Raw genomic sequence first — 26,460 nt, 5'->3', positions numbered from 1 at the left:
GCATATATTTCATGTGCTGCTGGCTTGTCTCTTATTGGCCGCATTTATTAGTACATTCTGTTACAAAGTATATCACAGCTGTGCAAGTCACAAGGCGTGATATTCCTCACATGCTTCAGATGAAGAAATAGAGAGCTGTAAGTTAAATTAAGGTTGAATTTAGGATGATGGATACACACAGTATATACACACAGTATATATCAGCTATGGTCAAATGGCGGATCTATATCCGGACCTTTCTAGCCTCTTTTGTAGATCTTTCAAGTTGGCTGCCAAAAATTTGTTTGAGGTATTTATTTTAAAATTTGGTTTAAAAAGTATTGTTTAAATTTTGGGGGTCATTTATTTGGTCGTGTAAACTTGGAAAAGTACCCAATAACTACTAGGCTAACTGGAGGACCACTTGCTTGCTTTGCCTCTAAATAACTATGTGGATCATTATTTTCAGCAATGAAATTTGTGAAAAACAACCATAGAACACGACTTACAAATACTCATCTTCATGAACTTGTAAGAGTCGCTATAAGTAGCAGGAAACCGTGTATTGATAGTATTGTGAAGTCAAAGCCCACTCAAAATTTTTCTCACTGATATCAGACATATTTATTACAGCACATTTATTTGGTGATTTTCAGTCAAAATATGTATATAATTGAATTTGTTTTAAATTGTATTTGACACCTTCTTAAGATGTACACAAATAATTGCACGCTTTTGTTTGGTAAAAAAGAAAAATGCACATCTTCAGCTTGTTGTGGATCTTTAATTTGTAAGATTTAGCTGTAGTCGACCAAGGACAAAATTAATTGGCCATCCCTGGTATATACGCTTTGCAGTCTATACGTGGTGAGAGGTGATACAGGTGTATAAGAGGTGTATACAGTTTGTGTACTAAATTAAGCGATTAAATACACATTATCTTTACTGTATACTCTATTTAAATATGCATGGTATGTATACTGTATATGATGTATACCATGTATTATTTACATATTATAAATGATGTGCATACTGCATAAGCCATGTATATTATATATCAAGCATTTACTGTATATTTGAGCATATGAGATGTAAAAATTTACCCTTAAAAATTGGGGATCGTCTTATGAAACCAATATAAAATTCACACCCAGAACTTTTCTACATGTACGCATAGACCTTTTATTTTACTTGAAAAAAACATTTCCCTTTTAGTTGTAAAAAAACGGTTGATTACATACATCTTTGTTTCTTAATAAAATAGGCATTACAGTACAGTTGAATCCTGCGCTACAGTGGCCCTAGGATATGGTGTGTTCAGGTTACAATGTTGAATACAATGTTTTTCTGGCTCGCTGGTAACAGTATTTTCCCTTCCTTACGGTTTTCCAAAAATATTACTAACACGCCTGAGAGGGATCTGGGTGCTATCGGAGATTACGACAAGCTAAGTGATGAATCTAGGGAAGATTGCACCATCTTTTTTAAAACAACTAATTTAGCAGACGTCTCATACAACGGATATATGATGAAAATGTATAATGAGTCTGTTGGCTACACATATACATAATATAGGTATACTGGTATGATATGTACACTTGAGTCTATTTACTACATATATACATGATATAGGTATACTGGTATGATATGTACACTTGAGTCTATTTACTACATATATACATGATATAGGTATAATACTGGTATGATATGTACACTTGAGTCTATTTACTACATATATACATGATATAGGTATACTGGTATGATATGTACACTTGAGTCTATTTACTACATATATACATGATATAGGTATACTGGTATGATATGTACACTTGAGTCTATTTACTACATATATACATGATAAAGGTATACAGGTATGATATGTACACTTGAGTCTATTTGCTACTAAAGACATACTTGATATAGGTACACAGATATGATAAACACACTTGATTCTGTTTGCTACATATATACATGGCATGGGGCAAGTATACACTGTAACAGTATGGTATGCACACTGGAGTCTATTGCTGCAGATACAAGCATATATGGTATAAGTACACCGGTATGGTATATACTATTAATCATGTTTGCTAGAAATATATATGGTGTGTGTACATATCTTCTCTATAATACTTACAGGAGCTGCATGCTCATGAGGCATCATCACTGCATCAAGGTTCAACACAGATATAATCTCTCGAGGCCAACTCAAGGCATAAATTTGAGACTTCACTGCCCCCATACTGTGCCCTGAGTGAGAAAGAGATTCCAACATGGAAACAATTGGCTAAATACACGTAATCTCATTAGAAAGTAGGTAACTGTTTGTAAAGATTCCCCGGCGTAATAAAAACTAATCACGGTCAATCGAAAACTGCAGAATTATTCAGCAATTGATCTTTGTTCAATAAATCTATCTCATATTTACTGATTTACTTGATGAATATACATTAAGTTAGTTTGAAATCAACTAAGTGGCCTCCTGAATTTACTGCCATGCTAACAAACTAATAAAAAGCAATGCATAGATCGCTATATGACTTACATTACTTGATACCACTTCATATTACAGAGGAGACTGAAAGTGACACGTTGGCATTAGAACTATTCTAGGAATTCAATTGTTGACATAAATTGATGGGCTCAATCAATAGAGCAAAAATATGATTGAGAACATATAAATAAAAACTAACTTAATTAATCATATAATTAGCCTGAATATGCACTGACTATAATGATATTAGAGTATTATGAGGTCTGTCAGCTAAAGAAATTAGGAGCTGTGCTAAAATTACTCGAAACTGAGTGTGTGAACCAAATGATATATACATGTGTTTCAGCATAGGAGTACATGAGGTATATACTTGTGTTTCAGTATAGGAGTACAAGAGGTATATACTTGTGTTTCAGTATAGGAGTACAAGAGGTATATACATGTGTATCAGTATAGGAGTACAAGAGGTATATACTTGTGTATCAGTATAGGAGTACAAGAGGTATATATTTGTGCATCAGTATAGGAGTACAAGAGGTATATACTTGTGTTTCAGTATAGGAGTACAAGAGTTATATACTTTTGTATCAGTATAGGAGTACAAGAGGTATATATTTGTGTATCAGTATAGGAGTACAAGATGTATATATTTGTGTTTCAGTATAGGAGTACAAGAGGTATATATTTGTGTATCAGTATAGGAGTACAAGAGGTATATACTTGTGTATCAGTATAGGAGTACAAGAGGTATATACTTGTGTTTCAGTATAGGAGTACAAGAGGTACATACTTGTGTTTCAGTATAGGAGTACATGAGGTATATACTTGTGTTTCAGTATAGGAGTACAAGAGTTATATACTTGTGTATCATTATAGGAGTACAATAGTTATATACTTGTGTATCAGTATAGGAGTACAAGAGGTATATATTTGTGTATCAGTATAGGAGTACAAGAAGTATATACTTGTGTTTCAGCATAGGAGTACAAGAGGTATATACTTGTGTACCAGTAAAGGAGTACATGAGGTATATACTTGTGTTTCAGTATAGGAGTACAAGAGTTATATACTTGTGTATCATTATAGGAGTACAATAGTTATATACTTGTGTATCAGTATAGGAGTACATGAGGTATATATTTGTGTTTCAGTATAGGAGCACAAGAGTTATATACTTTTGTATCAGTATAGGAGTACAATAGTTATATACTTGTGTATCAGTATAGGAGTACAAGAGGTATATATTTGTGTATCAGTATAGGAGTACAAGAAGTATATACTTGTGTTTCAGCATAGGAGTACAAGAGGTATATACTTGTGTACCAGTAAAGGAGTACATGAGGTATATACTTGTGTTTCAGTATAGGAGTACATGAGGTATATACTTGTGTTTCAGTATAGGAGTACAAGAGTTATATACTTGTGTATCATTATAGGAGTACAATAGTTATATACTTGTGTATCAGTATAGGAGTACAAGAGGTATATATTTGTGTATCAGTATAGGAGTACAAGAGGTATATACTTGTGTTTCAGTATAGGAGTACAAGAGTTATATACTTGTGTATCATTATAGGAGTACAATAGTTATATACTTGTGTATCAGTATAGGAGTACATGAGGTATATATTTGTGTTTCAGTATAGGAGCACAAGAGTTATATACTTTTGTATCAGTATAGGAGTACAAGAGGTATATACATGTGTATCAGTATAGGAGTACAAGAGGTACATACATGTGTATCAGTATAGGAGTACAAGAGGTATACACTTGTGTTTCAGTATAGGAGTACAAGAGGTATATATTTGTGTATCAGTATAGGAGTACAAGAGGTATATACTTGTGTTTCAGTATAGGAGTACAAGAGGTACATACTTGTGTTTCAGTATAGGAGTACATGAGGTATATACTTGTGTTTCAGTATAGGAGTACAAGAGTTATATACTTGTGTATCATTATAGGAGTACAATAGTTATATACTTGTGTATCAGTATAGGAGTACATGAGGTATATATTTGTGTTTCAGTATAAGAGTACAAGAGTTATATACTTGTGTATCATTATAGGAGTACAATAGTTATATACTTGTGTATCAGTATTGGAGTACATGAGGTATATATTTGTGTTTCAGTATAGGAGTACAAGAGCTATATACTTTTGTATCAGTATAGGAGTACATGAGGTATATACTTGTGTTTCAGTATAGGAGTACAAGAGTTATATACTTTTGTATCAGTATAGGAGTACATGAGGTATATACTTGTGTATCAGTATAGGAGTACAAGAAGTATATACTTGTGTTTCAGCATAGGAGTACAAGAGGTATATACTTGTGTACCAGTAAAGGAGTACATGAGGTATATACTTGTGTTTCAGTATAGGAGTACATGAGGTATATACTTGTGTTTCAGTATAGGAGTACAAGAGTTATATACTTGTGTATCATTATAGGAGTACAATAGTTATATACTTGTGTATCAGTATAGGAGTACAAGAGGTATATATTTGTGTATCAGTATAGGAGTACAAGAGGTATATACTTGTGTTTCAGTATAGGAGTACAAGAGTTATATACTTGCGTATCATTATAGGAGTACAATAGTTATATACTTGTGTATCAGTATAGGAGTACATGAGGTATATATTTGTGTTTCAGTATAGGAGCACAAGAGTTATATACTTTTGTATCAGTATAGGAGTACAAGAGGTATATACATGTGTATCAGTATAGGAGTACAAGAGGTACATACATGTGTATCAGTATAGGAGTACAAGAGGTATACACTTGTGTTTCAGTATAGGAGTACAAGAGGTATATATTTGTGTATCAGTATAGGAGTACAAGAGGTATATACTTGTGTTTCAGTATAGGAGTACAAGAGGTACATACTTGTGTTTCAGTATAGGAGTACATGAGGTATATACTTGTGTTTCAGTATAGGAGTACAAGAGTTATATACTTGTGTATCATTATAGGAGTACAATAGTTATATACTTGTGTATCAGTATAGGAGTACATGAGGTATATACTTGTGTTTCAGCATAGGAGTACAAGAGGTATATACTTGTGTATTAGTATAGGAGTACAAGAGTTATATACTTGTGTATCAGTATAGGAGTACATGAGGTATATACTTGTGTTTCAGTATAGCAGTACAAGAGGTATATACTTGTGTTTCAGCATAGGAGTACATGAGGTATATACTTGTGTTTCAGTATAGGAGTACAAGAGTTATATACTTTTGTATCAGTATAGGAGTACATGAGGTATATACTTGTGTATCAGTATAGGAGTAAAAGAGGTATATACTTGTGTTTCAGTATAGGCGTACAAGAGGTTTATACTTTTGTATCAGTATAAGAATACAAGAGGTATATACTTGTGTTTCAGCATAGGAGTACAAGAGGTATATACTTGTGTATTAGTATAGGAGTACAAGAGTTATATACTTGTGTATCAGTATAGGAGTACATGAGGTATATACTTGTGTTTCAGTATAGCAGTACAAGAGGTATATACTTGTGTTTCAGCATAGGAGTACATGAGGTATATACTTGTGTTTCAGTATAGGAGTACAAGAGTTATATACTTGTGTACCAGTAAAGGAGTACATGAGGTATATACTTGTGTTTCAGTTTCGGAGTACAAGAGGTATATACATGTGTTTCAGTATAGGAGTACAAAAGGTATATATTTGTGTATCAGTATAGGAGTACAAGAGGTATACACTTGTGTTTCAGCATAGGAGTACAAGAGGTATATACTTGTGTTTCAGTATAGGAGTACATGAGGTATATACTTGTGTTTCAGTATAGGAGTACAAGAGGTATATACTTGTGTTTCAGAATAGGAGTACAAGAGGTATATACTTTTGTTTCAGTATAGGAATACAAGAGGTATATACTTTTGTTTCAGTATAGGAGTACAAGAGGTATATACTTTTGCATCAGTATAGGAGTACAAGGGATATATATACATGCATTTAGGTAGAGCTGTTAGTTTAAACCTAATGATATAAGTAATGAACCAAGCTGGCTCGTCTCAAATTCCACTTGACTACAATGTTGTACAGCCATACTTCGTTTTGGGACAGAGCTCATATACCAATTCTCTAGTATGTCAAAGTTTTTGCTTATATAAAATAACTAATACAAATTGATCCATCCCCACCCTCTGAAAAAAACCTGAAGACATTTCGTTACATTGGAAAAACATGTTTTTAATTGTTCCAAGTTATCCCCTACACTCACCAAGTAGTGACTACCTATCTACTAGTTATGATCTGCAATAAAATGTACCATTATTATGTGCAATTCCGTATGGAGTTCTCATCTTCAATACAGACGGGAGCAGCTCAGGGCGGTGTGTGAGAGACGTGATGGCAACACTTTCACTTTGGTAATATTACGCAACATAGATAAACTTTAAAGTTATGCGCACACTTGAAATAATTTTTAATCTTGCTACAGAATTATGTTACGTTACACTAAACTTAATTCTAACTTAGTTTGCGTTCCTTGCTTTTCGCTGACCTTGTCTAAACCTTTTTCAAACTGATCCAATGAAAAAAGCATCTCGTGCACTCAGCCACCTAGCGGCTGACTCAAGAGCTGTATTGCTTGCTCGTATCTCAAATTTGTCTCGTATCTCAAAGCAAAAGTTTGCTCAGAATTTTCCCCGTATCACAAAGTTCTTGTATTTTGGAACACTGGTATGTCAAGGTATCACTGTACATCTATTTACAAAATACATGTACGTTCATCCCTCGTGAGTTCGTTTTTATAAGTGACACAAGTAAAAATGGGCTGGCAGCTTCAAGTGGTGAAACTACATGTAAATGAAATATAATAATGACTCGTATCCTTGGGTAATCAATAACCACCGAGGATTTTAGTAAGCAACCCAACTCATACTGCATGCAGGTCACCCAGAAAAGGTTGCAAATGCAGAGGAAAGTTGTATATACCAACTTAGTAGTGAGAATTGTATGTCATGAAACAAACAAGGTGTCACAAACCTATAGAATAGCTGACCAGAAAATATTCACTGCGCTGAATAAACATGTCAGCAAACGTCAGCAATGGTAATTCACTTATCAATGACTTGGCCTACCTAGTAAATGGTACTGCTGCCAGTCAAGATGTCTAATGACAGACCTCATGGCTTGCACATCAATTGCTTTTGAATACGGAATACCAGAAGGTAAGTGACTCGACAATCCATGACCTGGTAAGTCGATACACACTACGCATCTTTCTACAACAGCACAGGTAAAAATGGTCAATATGCATAAAATTAAGGGCAGCACTAATGGACCTAAGGCTATGGTGACTTGGTAAACACACAACACATTTGCAAGCTATTTGCTAGCTTTTCAATGACTTACTAGAAATAAAAAATTTTACCACAATGAAATAAAATATGTACAAATGTATGAAACTTGGTTTTACCAGACAAAATCGACCTACACAAGTTGATTACTCAAATATTGTTCAAATAACGAAGTTAATTACTCAATGGCACAGAAGTACATGTAGCAAGCTAAACCTATCATCTGTGTTGGAACAAAAGCTGACGAAAAAAACCTTTCCCGCATCTCTGGTGAAAATCTCTTTAAGATGAGCTTACACAAAACTTTAGAACATTTTATCAAAAAGTTTCAATATTTTTTTATCATTTGTGATTTTGTCGATGTTTGAGGTAATTTGACTGCCAGAATATTTCAAGATTAGAATCGACAAAACTTTAACATGATTAAAATGTTCAGATTCAAACAAAAGTATGATTATGATGTCTATAATTGCACTTTGATACCAAATAACTGTAGCCTAATGTGAATTTTGTTGCAAGTTAACCTTTAAGTAAAGAGACAGAATAGAGAGATCAAAGGCTGCAACTTGAGCACAGTAGCTGATATCAATAACAAGACAGGCAGCCGCATAACTAGAGACGCCATTTCAGCTCGTTTTTTTCTTCTGAGCATTTTAACCAGGATCAAGTTTTATCGATTTTAATCTATAAACTTGCTAAAAGTCAGATCACCTCAAACATCAAAAACAATCGCAAATGGTAGAAAAATATTAATACCTTTTGATAAAATCTACTAAAATTTTGTGTCAGTTCATCTTTGAACCATTTTAAAAGGTATAAAGTTTCTGATTGCGAGCTCCTCTCACCTTTGTTCAGGAAATAAGGCATCAGGGGATCAAAGGAGCCAGCATTGTCCAGCCAACCATGAACGGCTATAAACTTATGAGTAGCCTTGGTGCTGTCTCCCCATATTTTACACGCTATGTGGCCGTATCCTACCCTCACCATTAGCTCTTTAGCCATCATAGAAGGCTATAATAATGACCGGCAAAACTTAACAGAGATGGAAGAATATAGAAAAGGATTTAGGTAACTTGCCCATATAAATGGAAGTGTAGACAACTAAATGACTATGCGTATGAAAGACATATTATCCAGAAATACGCCCCACAACATATGTTCTTATGTGTTGCATTCTAATTGTGTGTAAATGGGCCTACTGTAAAAACTCTAATATGAAATTAATTCAAGTTTTGTAAGCAAAAAACTTCGTAAGTAGTGATGTATTTCAACATTGAATTAACATAAGCCCCCACATATGCATTTTAGCGTAATTTCCAAGCCCCTACAAAACTTAGACGTAATATTTGTATAAATTATGAAAAATAGTTAAAACCTGTAAGAAATATTTAGAATTAAAATGGTGAATAATGAAAAGAAAATGTACACAAAGCGACAAAATAACAGAGATATAATGAATAAAAGCTATGAATAGCATGCTTGTTTTTCCTTGGAGTTGGCTGACTAGAATTTGGCATTCACTGAATTTTGCTAGCAACTGAAACTGAGTGAAACGCGTTGCGCATATACCCTAAGACACTTATATTTCGCTAGTATTTAGTTTCGTGAATAGCATACAGAGTAACATTTCGCTGCAACTTAATTTCGCAACTCTGATGAGTGCGAAAATATAATGATGTGAAAATAAATGCAGTGGAACAAACAATTACATGTATATTACTCAGGTTTGGTTCGCCGGTAAGAAATTTTTTTCATTTTGGGACTAGTTTGTAATTGTAAACCTCAGGTAGAATTGTATGGCCGAGATCGATGATGCAATGTGATCGCTTGCTGCCATTTATTTCTTGGATTACTGTAGAATGGAATTTAATTACACTGAAAATTTTAACGTTTTTGTTACAATTTAGCTTGTTTTTATATTAACGTATTTTAATTTTAACGATCAACGGCGTTGTGTATAGGTATTAATTTTAATGTTTTCCCATACACTCAACTGCTGCTAATAATTGCTGAACATCTTTATTACAGTAATTACAAGTTGTATACAAATACATACATGATACAGCTGCTAGCAATACTACAGCTACAGATACTAGCACAGTGTGTAGTTATTATAACTTCGTCTCTTCCTTTTTTATTAGTGTTATTTATCAGAGCTAACTCTTTCTCTATTGCCTCATCTTCTGAACCATTACAAGTTATTGAAGAAGTGTCAGTGGTGAATCCAAACCTTTCCAGAGCCATGCTGCTTGTGTAGTGCTGTGAGCGTCAGTGTGTCTTATTTTCTTTCAACAAGCGGTGCTCACTGCTTTGATTGATGTCCCCAACAAACGATAAGGCTACTAATGCACGTGCATTGACATCAAATTCCTATCATTATAAATCATTCTTAATGGGAAAATAATCATAATTAATTGCAAAATAATAACGTAACAAATTTTGACAGTCAAATTATTTTGTCGGTTTATATTTTAACGACGCTATAGTGGTCGTTAAAAACGTTAAAATAAATGTCGTTATAAAATTCCATTCTGCAGTATGAATGAACAAAGCTATTTAATTCTGCGTTTTCGCTCGTTCGTTCGTTATGATAGTTTAGTTTCGCTCATGAAATTTTCGCGAGATGATGACTCCGCGAAAATGCGAAGTTAGATAGGCGAATACATACGTGTCTTAGGGTACGCAATTAGCACGCGTTGTAATGGGATGACAAGAAGTTGCTGGGCATCAGCTGGTGGCGGAACAGCTCAAACGCGCAACTTCCAAACAAACTGCCCATCCGTTTAAAAGCTTTCGGTAATAGGAGCAACAGTTCTATGACATTTCGTAACATGGAAATCTCATTTGCATAGTCTATTCTAAGTAGAGTTTTTGCCGCATGTTAATTTAATGTTCAGCATTCAAGCTAATTTATGGTTACACCTAACATTTTCACAAAGTTCGAGCGATTCAACTATTTATTGACATTAACATACAGCTTTTGTGACACATGGTAAAATAATTATGCAATGAACTTTAGCTAAATAAAAATTTTGAGTCGTTCTACCTTGAGTGGAAGCCTTTATAATGTTCTCACTTTACATTTTCCAATACAGAACCCACCTTCAGAACTTCCTCTTAGACAATGCAATTCAACTCTTTTGCAAGCATATCACTTTTTCCAGTATTTACTTAATGAAAATTATAATTAGTCAAAATTACGAAATATTAACAGCTTCAAGTAATAACCAAGACTGCCTGTAAATTGTTACATCGGATTTATTAATATTATGTATAACATAATATTAATAAATATTTATTAATATTACTCATATTATGTAAACAACAGCTTTACTTTAGCTTTAGTAGTTCTAGCCTAAATTTATAGATTTCACTCATTTTTTTCATTGTTGGATTGTTTTGAACACGAGGGTATCCCCTGTTATAATTAAGTATTCTTGGTTGCTATTTAAAATATATGATTAATGGTCTTAGTAGTGTTGTTCAAAACTCTAGAAAATGGCTGACATAGCGAATGGTATACAAGTCACTCACTACTTCACGGTTCAGCTTCTCGGCATCAGTAATTCGCGAGGTAAAACATTAAAAAAATCTAAAAAACATAAATCGCTCTCATACACTAGACCATTGAAATCCCTTCAACAGCATTGTTGTGATAGCAATCATCATGGTTCGCTGTTTTCCGTTACGTTTTGTAAAGTGTAAAAATGCTTGTGACACGCATAATGTCATCCAAACGCCTTTAACTCTTAAAAGTGCTTAATGAACCAAAAAGAAGGGAATGCTTATGATTAATGAAGAAGTGACTTTATTATATCAGAGTTTATTAGTATGTATCCGTGGATTTTCACTTCCGAGGGTTTCAATTACTGTAGTAGTTGAAATGATACTGTATCTCAATGCTTGGTAAAGTTACTTTAGTTCCCCTTTAACCACATTCTGTGGTAATAAAATAACGCAAAAACTGATCCTGTCATGTTGTTCCTTTATAATGAAAATAAACTGGTATAGAGAGGGAGTGAACTGAAGATGATTTTTAACTTGCCTAGAAGCATACAAGTTTAACTGACTTAGCATGGCATGCGAGAGATCCTACAGGTGTTTCATCAAAATATTTCAGGTCATGTCGTGATATGAATACCATTATATTGTGTTGCTGTATTACTGCCTATGTGTATGACCTGATATGGCTATGGTCAGATGCACATTTCTGTGTATTCTTCATGTCATCAGTTTTATGTCAGCAGTTGAATTCATGTCAGCAAACAACCAACACCTGCTGTTACAACACCTTTTGCTATTACAGGTCATACTATCGACCGGAGTTATAAATGCCAGGGATATTCCACCAATTCATGACCAGACTCTTCGGTCGCACACACCGTGTCAATGAGTACATCAATTATATTTTGATCTCTAGTAAAAAAAAGTTTGACACAATGAATTATTAAGGAACATGCTCTCTATTTGGATCACGCAGGGCTGATTCCGATGATAGGCAAGTGCATAGTAAAGCGGTCTGAAGTCATATTTTTAGGTCATGAGCTTTGTCAGGCAGGCGTCAAATCAGACCGTGGTTAAATACATATTTTGTGAGATATGATAATGCCACAAAATCAACAAGATACACAACGGTTTCTTGGATTTGTGAGTTATTTAAATAAGTCAATAACCAGATTACCAGATTTATTTGGTAGGTTAGGACAGGTATCATATTTGGTTTTAAAAACCCAACTCTGACGCATCTGAAGTGAGGACTCAAGAGGCCACTTAAAATATACTACCTCAATTCTCTGACCCTGATAAGCCAGTAGCGTAGTCCGTTGGTGCTAATGCATATAGCCCGGGAGTTGTTCTACTCCAGGAAAATGAGCTTAACGAATATCCATAAAAGTCACTCACTGAAACTCATAAGGGGTTATAGTCATACACCATGATAGTGAGGTCTCGTGAAAAAAGACCTAAGCTTCACGGTTTCTAGGCTTGCAACTATAGTTTATGCTTACTTAGTTACAACTATCATATACACGTACTATGTGAACCAGGCTAGCACATGATCTTAGCGGGCACCTGTCAAGAACCTGTTTTGTTGGCCAGGTGAAATAGAGGATCTTGATTCTGATTCACTTAAGTGAACCTGCATTGTAGTGACAACTGACAGTGCACTGTATGATAAGTCATCAGAAATTGATGCAGAGCTCCGGGTAGTAAGACAGATGATCCCAAAAGGCTGGCTAGTAGAAAATTATGTATTTCCATATTTCCATATTATGCATAATATTTCCCAGAACTACTACTTGTACTATAAAGAACAGTCTATTTTAACTTGAAAACACCCTTTTATCTAAAAATCTACAATAAATGAAATGATTTGTTACTATAATAAAAATGCATACAGTACTCTTACTACCAAGACAGATAAATACACAGACAAGGATGTTTGCATTTGCCAGTTCTTTTGAATATTACAAAAGTGCAATAGGCAAGTGTTGTTACATAGTCAATATATTATTATCATTGTTAAAAATCATATTGTTATCTATAGACTTTTTAAGGGCTGGGGTGACGCAAGCAAAATTTCATTAAATATGCCATTGATCACGGTCCCGTAAAAATTTTTTGTTCGCAAATGCAAGTCAACTGAAATATATACGTCTATACAACCTAACGGAAAAACTCTGGACCAAAAAGCTCTGTTTTTCCCCTAACCTCTGCACAAATTAAGCTTTTGTTTAAAAAAATCAGCTCGAGTTTAGCCATGAGTTCCAAAAATTTGTATCTTCAACAACTCATATCTCAAGGTACCATTGTACCACTAATAATAACAATACACTAGTAATTATTAGTGCTATTGGCCAAACACTGAAAACTATTGGGTTGTCCATAAATGGTGACAGGGCTTGCACGTGGTATATTGGTTTTCTCTCTTAAATCTATGCTTCAGTTGTTTTCCCTGAAATTCGTGCATCGGCTTCCCTCCACCTTCCCACTCCTCCAGAGTCTGTGGATTGGCTAACATATGAGTTTGCACATGTCTCACTACCCGCTAGCCATCATAGTCGGTACCCTACTTAGTAGGTTTTAATCTATAGAATATCAACACTTAGTTTGAATTTGGCTCATAAGGAAGATGTAGAAGCGAAGGTTATCCACTTGTGCTAAGATAAGTTTTAATTAGTCTAATTCACATGATTTGGTGATATTTATGACCTATTTGCATTTCCTATTAGGTACCCATTTAAGCTAGCAAAACATAAAATGTAAGCTATCCTAAACGTATTTGCATTGGAGGCTTGAATATGAAAAACACACAAGTATAATGTAAATGCTGATATATCAAACATAGCAAGCACATATGCAAACACAAAATGTAGTGATGATACTTCAAAACTCGATTCAAATGTAAATAGATGTAGACAGGCCTTTATATGGAAAAATAAAACATAAAAACCGTAGTTTCAGAAATACAGCAGAACTAAAGAACTTGTATACCGTGTTAAAGCAGGCATAACATTTTGTTCAATAGATTCAATTGTACAACTTGGCAAGCTCTCTCTTTCTAAACTTTTGCACAACAACCATTGCATAGGCAACATACGACGTTGAAAACATGGTTTGCATAATATAATTGTTGATTTTTTTACCTGCGATCACTGAACGTGACAGGTACTAAATTTGTTAATAAAATAATAACGACGATTATAATGTTCGGCCAAGATTTCCAATTCGGTCAGGTACTATAACCTGTTTTCTTATTCACCTTTGGACTACAACGGGAAGGGGTTGTGACGCTTGGCTGCTACCTACAGTATTTGTACAATATAGACCTACATCTATAGTATTTCGAGAGACCACTTTGTTGACTTTGCGGAGCCAGGAATAAGAAACTATTCTGGCGATCCCAGTTTAGATTTTAATAATATTATTGTTGTATAAATCGATGTACTCACATGTACTGATGTGAAGATGAAGAAGCCTCCGTCTTTCGTTACACTGCCTTATCTCCTCCCCTATACTGCCTTACACTAGCTTATCTACTAGCTTTACCCACTAGCTTTATCCTGCTTTATGCACTCACCGTAATTACCAAGACCACCTGTACTGCCTTGAGCTCAGACACCAATATAGCCTGAGCCTAACAAATCCCATAATACAACAATTATGCCAAGTTTAATTCTAAAATAGTACATAGCTGAGCGTCGCTAAACTGGAATCATTTGCTGGTATTTTACATTATTATTAGCAGTTGAGCGTTGGTACATACCGAAACATTTTGTTAGACACTTCGCAGTTCAATATAAGGTTTACTTATAGAGAATTTTTGCGCTTGCGTCTTGCTAGTATAGCGACTTACGGCACTTGCAAACACTACTATGTGGGATCTATTACAAGTTGGCTGATCTTACCAAGTTTGCTTATATAAATATGGCTGTATTCATGTTGAAGTAAATTCTACTCGACAAGGATAGACAACTCCCAACTCAAGAGCGAGTTCACGCAAACTCGATGAGTCAATAAACAGACTTGTGGGTGAGCCGATAAACAGACTCGATGGTGAGCCGATAAACAGACTCGAGAGTGAGCCGATAAACAGACTCGAGAGTGAGCCGATAAACAGACTCGAGAGTGAGCCGATGAACAGACTCGAGAGTGAGCCGATAAACAGACTCGAGAGTGAGCCGATAAACAAACTCGATGGTGAGCCGATAAACAGACTCGTGGGTGAGCCGATAAACAGACTCGTGGGTGAGCCGATAAACAGACTCGTGGGTGAGCCGATAAATAGACTCGAAAATGAGCCGATAAACAGACTCGAGAGTGAACCGATAAACAGACTCGCGGGTGAGCCACCGATAAACAGACTCGTGGGTGAGCCGATAAACTGACTCGATGGTGTCTTTTCTCAACTATTACACCCTAGCAAGCCAAGCGCAATAATTCTTGATGTTCGGTCAATAGCACTTATAGTGAATGCAGCTATGATACGCTGGCTAATATCACAATGCTAAAGTCAGAAACAGTGACAAGAATGTTATACACTATTTGCTTTTGAAACTCAGGCAGAGCTTATTTATAAAGAACGCAGTATCTTTATTGGTGTTATATCTCTCAGTACCAAGCAGTAACACACCAACAATGATCAAACCGGCAGGTTATATAGCAATCCCAAGAAAAATCCACAATTGATTGGCTACACAGTAATCAGGTCAACCGATTCCACAATAACATATTTCGAATACAAAAACGATAACATTTGTCACTAACTAATCACGCAATACGAGTATTAATAATTTTTTTAGTGTTTGTATAGTAACATGCAAATCTTGGAACAATATGGTAATAAATGGTTAACATAAAAAAATTGCTAGTATCACACATACATACACTCTACATTGGACAAGTGTTAAGCGTGCACCTTATAAATGACTATTCAACTTTGTCTGAATTGCGATGAACGTAATATAGATCCGTTGAGTTAGCAATTTGAAGCTGCCGGATTATAGGCTTAGAAAAGACGTCATCAACTCTCTTACGCATTCTGACATCTACAAATACGGGTACACACTGATTGACAGCACATTCGCTTTTACAAGCATGAAGTGGGGTCCAAGACCATTCGCCCATCGGTAGATCCTATCGGGGACGACAGTGACCCTCTCGGGCTACTGGACTCACCAGTCAAAATCGATTTTTGAGTGCCAGTAGTCTCACCAACCACCTCAGCCCTTTTTAGGGCTATCATTTCCCTTTTAAGGGTTTTGTTCTGCGATGACAATGGTGGAAACTCGGTGTCGTACTTGTCGTCCACTCTTTTTATTACACTGTCCGTACTATGTGTTTTGGTCAATGACTCAGAAATACCTGTGATTAGTTGTGAGTGCAAAAGTAAACCGAGCTGTGCACAAATAAAAGACCGTGTGCAGACCAATACAACAACAGTATGTTATCTAGTCAATTAATACTTGCCATCAACAAGGAAAAATAAACTCACGCAGTCAACACACGTACTCAAAAACTTTGCGTATATTAAAATCAAAAAATGATCAAATTAGCTGCTATAGTCTGTTGTGTATATCAACTAAATGATGCAGGTCTGTAGTCCCTGGTTGCAAGTAGGGGCTGCAAATGTTAGCCAACTAGTTATGAGCACCTGGGGTGTTGAGTGGTGTCACTCAACACCCCAGGTGCTCATAACCCCCCTAACCTTGTCACTCTTCCTATGTCATCTATTCAAATTAAATTTCTACCGATATTGATATATCATTGATATGCTAACTATTAATTGTAAACAAAATTTGTTTAGCGCACAACAAATGAAATGCTAGCAGCCATTCGTTTGCTACTACTCCTATGATTCATAGAGTGATGCTGTTTTAGTCATTTTTAAATATTTACATGCCAAGTTTGGCGTGAACTTCAAATCTCTCTCTGTTTGGTTTTTCATTGATTGTTGGTGGCCTGGAGTTGTGTTACTTGGAAATGATGTTAATAATATTGTATCATTGTTTACAACAGCTGTTATTACAAAGAAAGCTCAGGTTATGCTATGGTACCAATGAGGGAGTCATATGTTACGATTGTCACTAATAAATTTTAAGCCAACTGCCGGTTTGACTTGGCCGGATTTTTTCAAATCGATAAATGCATCAGCTTAACAGGAAATCAGGAAAAGCAGTATACATGGTAATGAATACACGGAAAATTTAAAATCATCACTTTTTTCAATTGTAAAAATGATGAATTTCATTTAAAAATATTTCCGACAATATTTCAAGCTATGCTTAGAATGATTAACAATTTAACTTGATGCACTTCAGGTAAGTTGGTCATAAACCTCTCATGATTTATGTTTGAGACACTTTTCTAACCAGCCACAACTCCTCATCTCAGGAACTTAAATTTGCTCTCTATTGTTGTAAAAGATGTTACCCCCAGACAAACTTGTCTTTGATGAGATTTGCTTTTGTTTCTCACACTCACAAATCTCTCAGAAGACGCTAGTCTTGATTCCATCACACCAGTATAACTTCTCGGTGAGAGGATTAAAATTAACTCAATTGTTGTTTTCGCCTAAGAGTGTGACTCGTATAAGACCTCTGGCTCAGACCAAACTCAGCTCAGTTTCTGGCCAGCGTTTGCCTCAGCATGATTGCCTGCAAGTTGTTGTTCGTTACCTTAATTCTTTATACAGTCAAGGGTCAGAGCTACATAAAGGGACCTATCGATGTTGCTCGCTGTCGAGCCAGCTGCATTGACAAAGTAAGTGACGATGTAACAAGCTTTAAAACTTTCTTATTTCCGTGAACCATAAAAAACCGTCAAACTTTTATGTATAAAGCTATTTTTTATGTTTGCTCCCTTTGTTAAAACAGATGTGTGTTGCAACATAAGTGCTCATAAACATATATTGTAATTTATTTAATTTGTTCTACTGCTAAAACCTTTGACAAGTCTTTATATGCTGCAATGGATTGCACTTTGTATTTCTATTAAATGAAACAATTACAAAGAAAACCGCCTGTTAAACAACGTTGATGAAGGCTCAATGTGCACAATAGCTTGGCTAATCAAAGTGCGAAGGCCCAGGCTAATCAAAGTGTGGAGCCCAGTCTAAAGATTTTCAGCGTAACTTAATCCTAGACGCTTAGGAGATGTTTAAAATAACTTGCCTTATGAATTTCAGTTTCTTGAATACTTTTTACATTTTTTATTGTGACCAACCTCTCTTCTTTCACTTACTGAGCTGTAACGCTTAGAGAAGCTTCAATCTTTAATGTTGGAAATTGCTGTGGGTGCAAGGTTACATATTTTCTCAAATGTTGAAAATATTCATTCCTATGCTGAGGTTATTTTTAAGTTGATGTAAGTACAAAGTTCTCATGGTTAGCATATGATGATTAGAGGACTTTTATTGCAAAGTTAATGGTTTGCATTTCAACTCCACAGCATGCAGTTGGATGAACATAACTTGTTTCTAATGTTATCTAAATCTGTTTTCTTGTTTGAAGTTTTCTACTCTAACAGTTGCATTGCTGTTAAGATTATACTGATATCTTTTTAGCTCCTGCCCTTGGTAACAATCACAGATTCTAGCTGCTCAAACAACCCTGACTGCAACATGGTAAGAATGTTTCATTTGCTCACTTTTGGTGTTTCCGTTTTATTCTGGCTTGACTTTACAGGGTTTGTTTGTACATGTCTGTGGTGGAATTTATTTGGAAAATCTCTTCAAGTTATAGATTTTACTGAAGACTGGCATTCATAAAACCAACATTATGATAAACTGTTGAAACTTGCTGGTGAAGTCTCACATGTTTTGCCAGAACCTTTGAGTTTTTTCTGTAGTCAGTCCAGTTTCTGGTTTAACTTGTTACCAGACACTGTGACATGCAAATGGAGCAGTAATAATTGACCAGTCACATACATACTTGTAGGTTTATTTATCTTGTGTCCGTATATGAGCATATGGTTTGGTCTTGTTTCAGTGTTGGCAAACATGTGAATATTTGTTTGAGAACTATTTCCTATGGGTGGACATGTGCAACGACTACATTATATGTGTAAGTGTTTGATTTTTCTTTCTTTTAGGATCTTCTAGTCAGAAAATATTGTTCATTTGTACATATTGTCATTATCTTTTGTTGTTTGTGTTCAATAGCTTATGTTACCAAAATTTTTCCCCTTTTTAAAGTGTTTTTGCTTGAGTAACCAGCGGCTGTGCTTATTAAAGGCTACTATATACAGCTCTCTTAGAAAGAAGTCTGGTTAGCAGATGCAATCCCTTGCACTCCCATAATCGTGCTTTTAGTTTACTATTAGCGGCATTTTGAGAAATATTCCTAAAATTCTAGAAATATGCTTTCAGTAAATTTAGCTAGACCTTTGGAAAATAGGCATTGATTATATCACAAACTAAAGCATTAAGAATTATTTCCTCTTTCTTCTATGTACTCAACATTAGGATGGGAGCAGACAACTCTTTCCATCACTGAGTTGATGTCAAATTTAGCCACGACTACATTTTAACGCAAGTCTAGTCTCAACGGGTGCTATGAGCACTGGTTTAAATGTCAGGGTACTATGACTCACTAGTAATGAGGCTCTCATGTATTTACAAAAAACATAAACTTACTGTTTCAGTAATGAAATTGTTTATTTATGTAGCCAGCTATAATTTCCTCTAACCAGTTTAATCTGTGTCGTCTGCTCACATTTTTGTGTTATATTTTTGTAGTTACCTGGATGCCGACAGGCCTGTAATTATTGGAGCTCAGCAAAGTCTCCTGGACTTCCCGGTGAATTGCCTATGCGTATAACGGTACAAGCTGTCGCTGACATGGTATTCTTCCAATGGACCCACGCTGCCAGCCCTGGCTTTCGTGTTGTTTATGTTCTTCGTGCCTTTAATCCAGATAGAGCTGAGTGGCTTGTGTTAGCCCAGGTAAGCTTTTTATCCTACACTGCTGTTCAAGCACTTCTATTTCTGTGTTTTAGTTTATATTTCATAGCCTATGTTCCTTGATTTTTTTCGCAGACTGTTGACGATTCATGTACTATAAAGAAACATTACATAGATGAAGCTTTTCGCTATCAGCTCCTTGCTGTAACCCAAACAAAGGTGCTCTCTCTTGATGAAATAGACATCGGTAAGTAGGACTGTTTGTCTTGTCAAGCTTAGTTGTGCAGCTTGATTATTAAATCTTTTGCTTAAAAGTAAAGTAATTTATTTTTCTAATTAAAATAACTAAATGCACTAAATATACAAAGCTCAAATTTTAAATCTTTAGACAAAATCTCTCAAATGGGTCAATTTGGCGGGTGTAGATATGTAATTCTAATCGGTGCTTGTTCTGATTCCGGTTTATGTGGTGGGTACTTGCCTGACCAATGATATGACTTAGTAGTTTACAAGCTGTAGCATAAGTCTCAGACTTGATCTTCTGGTTACCTCTATTGTTGGTAAGCTCTGCTTTCTGTTTCTTACGCTATATATAGCTTTTAGTTAGTAGCTGATTTATCGGTTGGATCATCAATTTGTATCCTCATTGTCTACAAGTCAAATGCAGCAAAAAGAAACTTTTAGGTTTCAATTTTATTTTAAAATTGCTAATGTTTTTAGTGATTAATGTCAACCATCCTCAAAACACATTCTACCGTTTTAGGATAAATATGCCCAAAACCTAACTTGGAAACGTTTATGAAAGTTTTTAGCTATTATGAGGTTTGGGGTTGTGTCCACCCTAACTCTTGCTCAAGTACAGGTAGTTTTATTCACTCTACTTTTAGATTTCGCAGCGGCAAGCAGCAGTAATGAGACAGCAAAGAGTAATATCACTTTGGTACATACTCCTAAATCGGACGCAGCTACTCATCCTGGTAGCACCGATACCTCTTCCTTACCGTCTGCAGCAACCAACTTGATCTATAGTCTTCTCGGACTCCTGTCTATTGTTGGTCCCGGTCTCGTCATCTATTTCCTCATTTGGAAACGCAGGAGATCAGTGCATGCCTCTACATCTCGTAAGTCTATTTACCCCTTGTCCACACTCACTTCCAGTGTCTGCCATGAGTCTTAAGCATTAATTGCTGTAGTCGTTACTGACTCCTGTACACAGATTTTGTGGAGTTTTGGCTGTAACAGGATTTTATTTGAAACGATTATCACCAGCCTCTTTGCATGGAGTGAAAACGCTAGCTGTTGCTGGAGGCGATGCATCAGCATGCTATCATAGCAACTCATTACTTGTTAGGTGGAAGCACAAGTCAGAAGTCACGTTCTGTGACCCAGTCGATAAACTCTGCGTCAGATTTTACTGTTGACCGTAAGAGCATCGTCTTTGGAGAGAATATTGCTACTGAGAACTCTGGCTACACAGTGACCAAAGGCTACTTCCGCTCACAGCCGGTTTATACTAAATGTCTTATTAGTAAGTATTTGTTTCCGTCTCATCTAAACCTGTAAACCTGTTGCTTTGCTACAATGCAGTAACTGCTAGACCATTAAAGGTTTGACGACCTATAGTTGATTGTTCACGATTATTTGTGTATAGAGATTCACATTTTACAAAATTTTTCCAAAGTTTTCATAACTTGAGTTTTTAAACTTCATAATACAACTATTGGTGCCATGAGTTGGCAAATATGAAACACTGATTGGTTGGAGCAACAAAATCAATAAGGACAGCCAATCACTGCAGAGACTAACTAGTAGTGAGCCTGTGGTCATTTATTAGGCCATGTAAATAATTTTTGCTATTTACAACAGCTGTTTTTCAATTTCTTGATACTAAAAATGTTACGAATATTTGATATGACAAACTAGTGAGTTAAATAAAAAAACTTGTTGGCTGATTGCTAACTAGCCAAAACTAGTCAAGACCGGTCAAAACTGGTTGCCGTTGATATGAATGGATTTCCATATTCAACTAGGTTAGTCATAGCCAGAGAGCCAGCTGTTTTGTGTTTATAATAACCAGACGACTAATTCAATTTTTAAAACATTCCTAGAGCAGGTTTACTGTTACAGAATTTGAATTTAAATTATCTTATATTTTAGTATATTTGGTTCTCTTTCTTTTGTAGCTAATACAATGCCTGTCGCTGCGTCACAGGAAATGCTTATAGAATTGGCAAAGTTTAGTCATCTTGGTCAACACTCTCACTTTCTGTCTATAGCCGCTGTAGTTAAGGAACCTGACTTCATTGTGCTGGCAATTGAAAGGATGCTTCAACATACCACCCTTACTCACTATCTCAGGTACTTGGACGATGTAATGATTGCAATTCATGACAGTTCTGTCACTCTGGCTTTAAGTACAAGGCATAGCTTAAGAACCTTGACTGCATAGCTCACTTTCCATAAACCTTTCATTTTGTCTTGTAACTTAGTCTAAGTCATAGCCTTGCAATTACATGTAGTTTCAATAACTTTATTGGCAATAATTTTTTTTCAAATGAAGATGTTTTTTAAATTATACCATTCGAAAATAATAAAACAATTAAAAGAAAAAAGGGCAACAGTTAGTTACCAAAATCAAATAAATGGTTTGACAAATAGTGTACAAAGTACCTTTTTCTGTGGCAAGTGAACTGATATTAGGTAGAAAATTGTTAAAGCAGTTAGCAATATTATTTTCAAAATAATTGTGCGATGTTGTACACAAGTTGTTGCGTTTGATAAAAAGGTTATTTGTTATAGAACGTGCTATAAAGAAGGAGAGATTATCGAGGGGGCCCTACATGCCCACATCTCATTTGGCACAGCTAGGCTCAAAACCGAATTGACAAGCGAAGATATGTTAAATATGGTGCTGAAACTGGCTCTGACGATGGTGAGTTCTTGTGTGCTTGATTTTTTGTCTCCGAATGCTGTGTGGCACTATATAAGTTTATGTTCACACATACATATATTTATACAATATATACTAAATATATTCGTGTATATATACGGTACAAATTATTTATATATATCACTTCAAGTTAGTCCGGTTAGAAAAGAGACCTCAAAACGCTCTCAGTTGAGTCGTGTATATTCAAACAAGACAATATTTGGTATGACTAATTTTAGTCATACTAAACACTGTCTAGTTTATATACATTATATATACCGTTTCCAGATTATATATATACTTATATATATATCATATCTGTTATATATTATATATGTATTATATGTATATTATTGTCATATATATTATATGTTGTATATCATATACATGTATATTATACATGTACTATATATCAAATAAATTATAACTGTATTTCATATTATATATTTTACATTCTATATGCTGTATTATATATACACTAGTCTGTTTCTGCTATTATTACATATCTTTGGCTGAAGAAGATAAAGAATCATATGTAGAGCTAAATACTTAACCATTTGTTACTACTCCTATGATTCATAGAGTTATGCCTCAATACTTAACCATTTGTTACTACTCCTAGGATTCATAGAGTTATGCTGTTTTAGTCATTTCTAAATATTCACATGACAAGTTTTAGGTAAACTTCAAACCTCTCTTTGTTTGGTTAATAATTCATTGCCACAAAACGTCACATAATATTTTAGTTTTATCTAATAATTTCATTTAAGAATGATGCTTTTTAACGAGCCATGTAGATGGTTTTTTATCAGCTATGATATATTACGAATTCTCTGTGTGTGCTGCAATTTTGCTCTTTGAATTTTTAACCTCACATCCTGTATTCTGTTTTACAGGATAGCCTCTCTCAACTTGGTTACCTTCATAAGTGTCTCACCGCCGACCACGTCATCATAGACCCATCCAGTAAAAGATTCAAGGTTATTGACCCTGATATTGCGAGAGGTGTTCTCTGTCAGGACCTGGTGTGCAAGCCTCAGTTCTTCATGGCAGTTGAAGTGTTGAAGGGAGAAGGGTTCACTGCCCGCTCTGATGTATGGTCTTTTGGCATGCTAGTCTGGCAGATTCTAATGTTTGGTGAGTCATTTGTGATTTACAGTAGTGTGCCCTACCAGCTTGAAAGATATGCTAAGGCTTTTGATTTGTAACTAAATGTATTCGTTTTGTGCTTTTGAAGTAACTCAGATTTATTGAGAGGCATCTGCTAACTTCGATACGTTAGTTCTGTTGTTTAATCAAACGCTTGACCTACCAGTAGGTTAATAGAGTTGTGTACTAGCTGGTGATTGATGGCTGCTTACAACTTCTGGCTTCGCTGTTTAGACATAAAGGTTAATAAAATTTAAGTTAGTTGGGTCACTGCTCTAGTTACCAAATTTTACTGATTTCAGTCTAGCTGTTATAAAATTGCTTATATTCATCTTTTTAATATGTTCGTATTAAAAATATTGTATATGTTATACTAAATGCATTTGATGTAAGCTGTGTACCTTTAGGCTTGTTTCTGCTCTTGCAGGTGCGGTTCCTTTGGAAAGATTTAACGACCAGGAATTGTACATGTGGCTGTGCAGTGCTTATAGACCACCTTCACCACCCTCCTGCTCCAGTCAGCTGTAAGTTGTATAAATTTGTATTCTTCTGTTAGTGGCGTTAGTGTCTTCATCAAGCTTTGTTCTTTTGCGCCATCAGTTGTTAGTGACCAACTCGTGTATCTCTTGTCTCTCGTTTCATGCAATATTTTTGAGCATTTTGCGCCCTCAAAAGGCTGCTTGCTGCTACCTCTTCCATAAACAGCCTTTAACTCGGATAAGCTGCAACTATATTCATTGTGACTTTTGTTGTGGTAAACTATATGTTAAATTTACTGAGTTTTTATACAGCGATAGAATAGTGTTTGAAAACCTGTTTGGATTGGTGTCAAAGCACTTCGTGGGGTTGGCAAGCAAGTCATGTTTCCATAGAGCAATGGTTTCCATAGAGCGATGGTTTCCATAGAGCGATGGTTTCCATAGAGCGATGTTAAACAGATATAAAAACAGATACATTAGAGAGTATCAACAACAAAAACTTTTACAGATGAAGCAATAGAAAAAGACGCAGAAGTGCAACACCATTAGTCGCTGAGGCTGTGTCTATAACACGGAGATAGTACAGCGCATGAGTGTTTCGCTTCCAGCCAGCGACACCGAGTCATGAAAGAATGAGTCTGACACGGCTGTTTCTGTAATGCCATTGCAGAGCCAATTATGGATGTGTCGCTATGCAATCGCTGTATGAAAACCTATCCTGTTGTAAAGCAACAAGTTGTTGAATGGAATTTCTTTGCAGGTATGAGTTGATGCTTTCTTGTTGGACTGTGTACCCTGAGCAGAGACCCTCTTTCTCCCAAATAGCTGATGAACTTCAGGCCATGTTGTCGGAGGAGACATTACACTACCGACTCATCTGTCTTCGTGAAGGCTTTCGATATTCGGTAAGCTATAAGACTTGATGTCTCTATGTCAAGGTGAACAAATGTTGGATAGTAGGCAATGCTTTTTAGCAAACAAGTTCAACTGAAACAATTCCCACAAACTGAGCTTGTGTAGTTGCTAATAAGATTTTTAGGAAAATATTTCTTATGCATTATCCCTTATCAAGAGAGCAAATGCGAGGAGCAGGCATTGATGCTTATAAATGCTAAGTAACTTGGAGTTATTTTCTGTCCAATGACTTGGAGTTGTCTTCTCTCTAAGCTATCAATAATGTGCCATCAATGCTTATCCATTGTCAACACACTTCCCTGATTCAAACTTGCTTCAATTGTTGTAAAACTGATGAAATTCTACATATCTCAAGAGTTTCATGCGCATCTCTTTTACAAGTTGAGAATCTGACTGCTCCGTGATTTTTTTGAGTTTGAAAGCACAGAACCTATTTTCTTGCACAGCAACAACATTCAAGTCTCTCAGCGATGGAATCTCCTGCCTGGTCCAGCCCAGCCATATTGCGTCAGCCTCCTCTACTCGCAACTGCACGGGCATTCCTGCCTTCTAACCCCAGACTAAATGCCATAAGCGAAGCTAACAACTTCCTCTCTGCCGACAACCAGCCTGGTGATGATGAAGTTTTTGATTGTGTCGGTGTAGAAAGCCCGGAGGAGGTGTCCCTGCTGCAGCAGGATGGGCAGAGCTTAGTCCGCAAAAAGTCGTACCACTCAAGACAAGGAAGCCGTCGACAAAAGACAAGTAGTGTAGAAGATTGATTTGTCTTTCCCGAATGACAAA

General features: G+C 35.7%; 2 protein-coding genes across 3 annotated transcripts in view; one reads left to right on the top strand and one right to left on the bottom strand.

Annotated features, from left to right (window-relative positions):
- LOC137391512 (probable serine hydrolase) overlaps positions 1 to 14,528 on the bottom strand; it is a 22,828-nt gene extending 8,300 nt beyond the window's left edge. Inside the window, exons 1-4 of one of the 2 annotated variants that reach the window (XM_068078013.1) lie at positions 14,450 to 14,528; positions 8,651 to 8,816; positions 7,587 to 7,730; positions 2,117 to 2,229 (exon numbers count right to left, since the gene is read on the bottom strand). In XM_068078013.1, the coding sequence (XP_067934114.1) occupies positions 2,117 to 2,229; positions 7,587 to 7,730; positions 8,651 to 8,810 (417 nt within the window). In that variant the 5' untranslated portion in view covers positions 8,811 to 8,816; positions 14,450 to 14,528. Of the gene's footprint in view, positions 1 to 2,116; positions 2,230 to 7,586; positions 7,731 to 8,650; positions 8,817 to 14,297; positions 14,344 to 14,449 lie in introns of those variants that run through there. The other variant, XM_068078014.1, reaches the window with a different exon arrangement.
- On the top strand, positions 11,304 to 26,460 carry LOC137390409 (angiopoietin-1 receptor-like). The gene is made up of 16 exons (XM_068076742.1): positions 11,304 to 11,379; positions 13,750 to 13,867; positions 15,520 to 15,647; positions 17,998 to 18,065; positions 18,868 to 18,927; positions 19,292 to 19,366; positions 20,041 to 20,247; positions 20,341 to 20,452; positions 21,093 to 21,326; positions 21,557 to 21,733; positions 22,389 to 22,563; positions 23,005 to 23,137; positions 24,031 to 24,271; positions 24,711 to 24,807; positions 25,523 to 25,667; positions 26,124 to 26,460. Exons 1-16 carry the CDS (start codon positions 11,304 to 11,306, stop codon positions 26,436 to 26,438), a joined length of 2,361 nt encoding a protein of 786 aa, XP_067932843.1. The 3' UTR covers positions 26,439 to 26,460.

Source organism: Watersipora subatra, chromosome 3, assembly GCF_963576615.1.
Source record: "Watersipora subatra chromosome 3, tzWatSuba1.1, whole genome shotgun sequence".
Taxonomy (NCBI): Eukaryota; Metazoa; Bryozoa; class Gymnolaemata; order Cheilostomatida; family Watersiporidae; genus Watersipora; species Watersipora subatra.
The sequence above is the reverse complement of the archived record's forward strand: the minus strand, read 5'-3'. Positions and strand labels throughout refer to the sequence as shown.

Coding starts and splice junctions, on each gene's coding strand:
- LOC137390409 (XM_068076742.1), top strand. CDS start 11,304: ATGGCTGACATAGCGAATGGTATACAAGTCACTCACTACTTCACGGTT. Junction 13,868..15,519: donor CCCGCTAGCCATCATAGTCG/GTACCCTACTTA, acceptor GCCGATAAACAG/ACTCGTGGGTGAGCCGATAA. Junction 20,248..20,340: donor AGTGGCTTGTGTTAGCCCAG/GTAAGCTTTTTA, acceptor TTTTTTTCGCAG/ACTGTTGACGATTCATGTAC.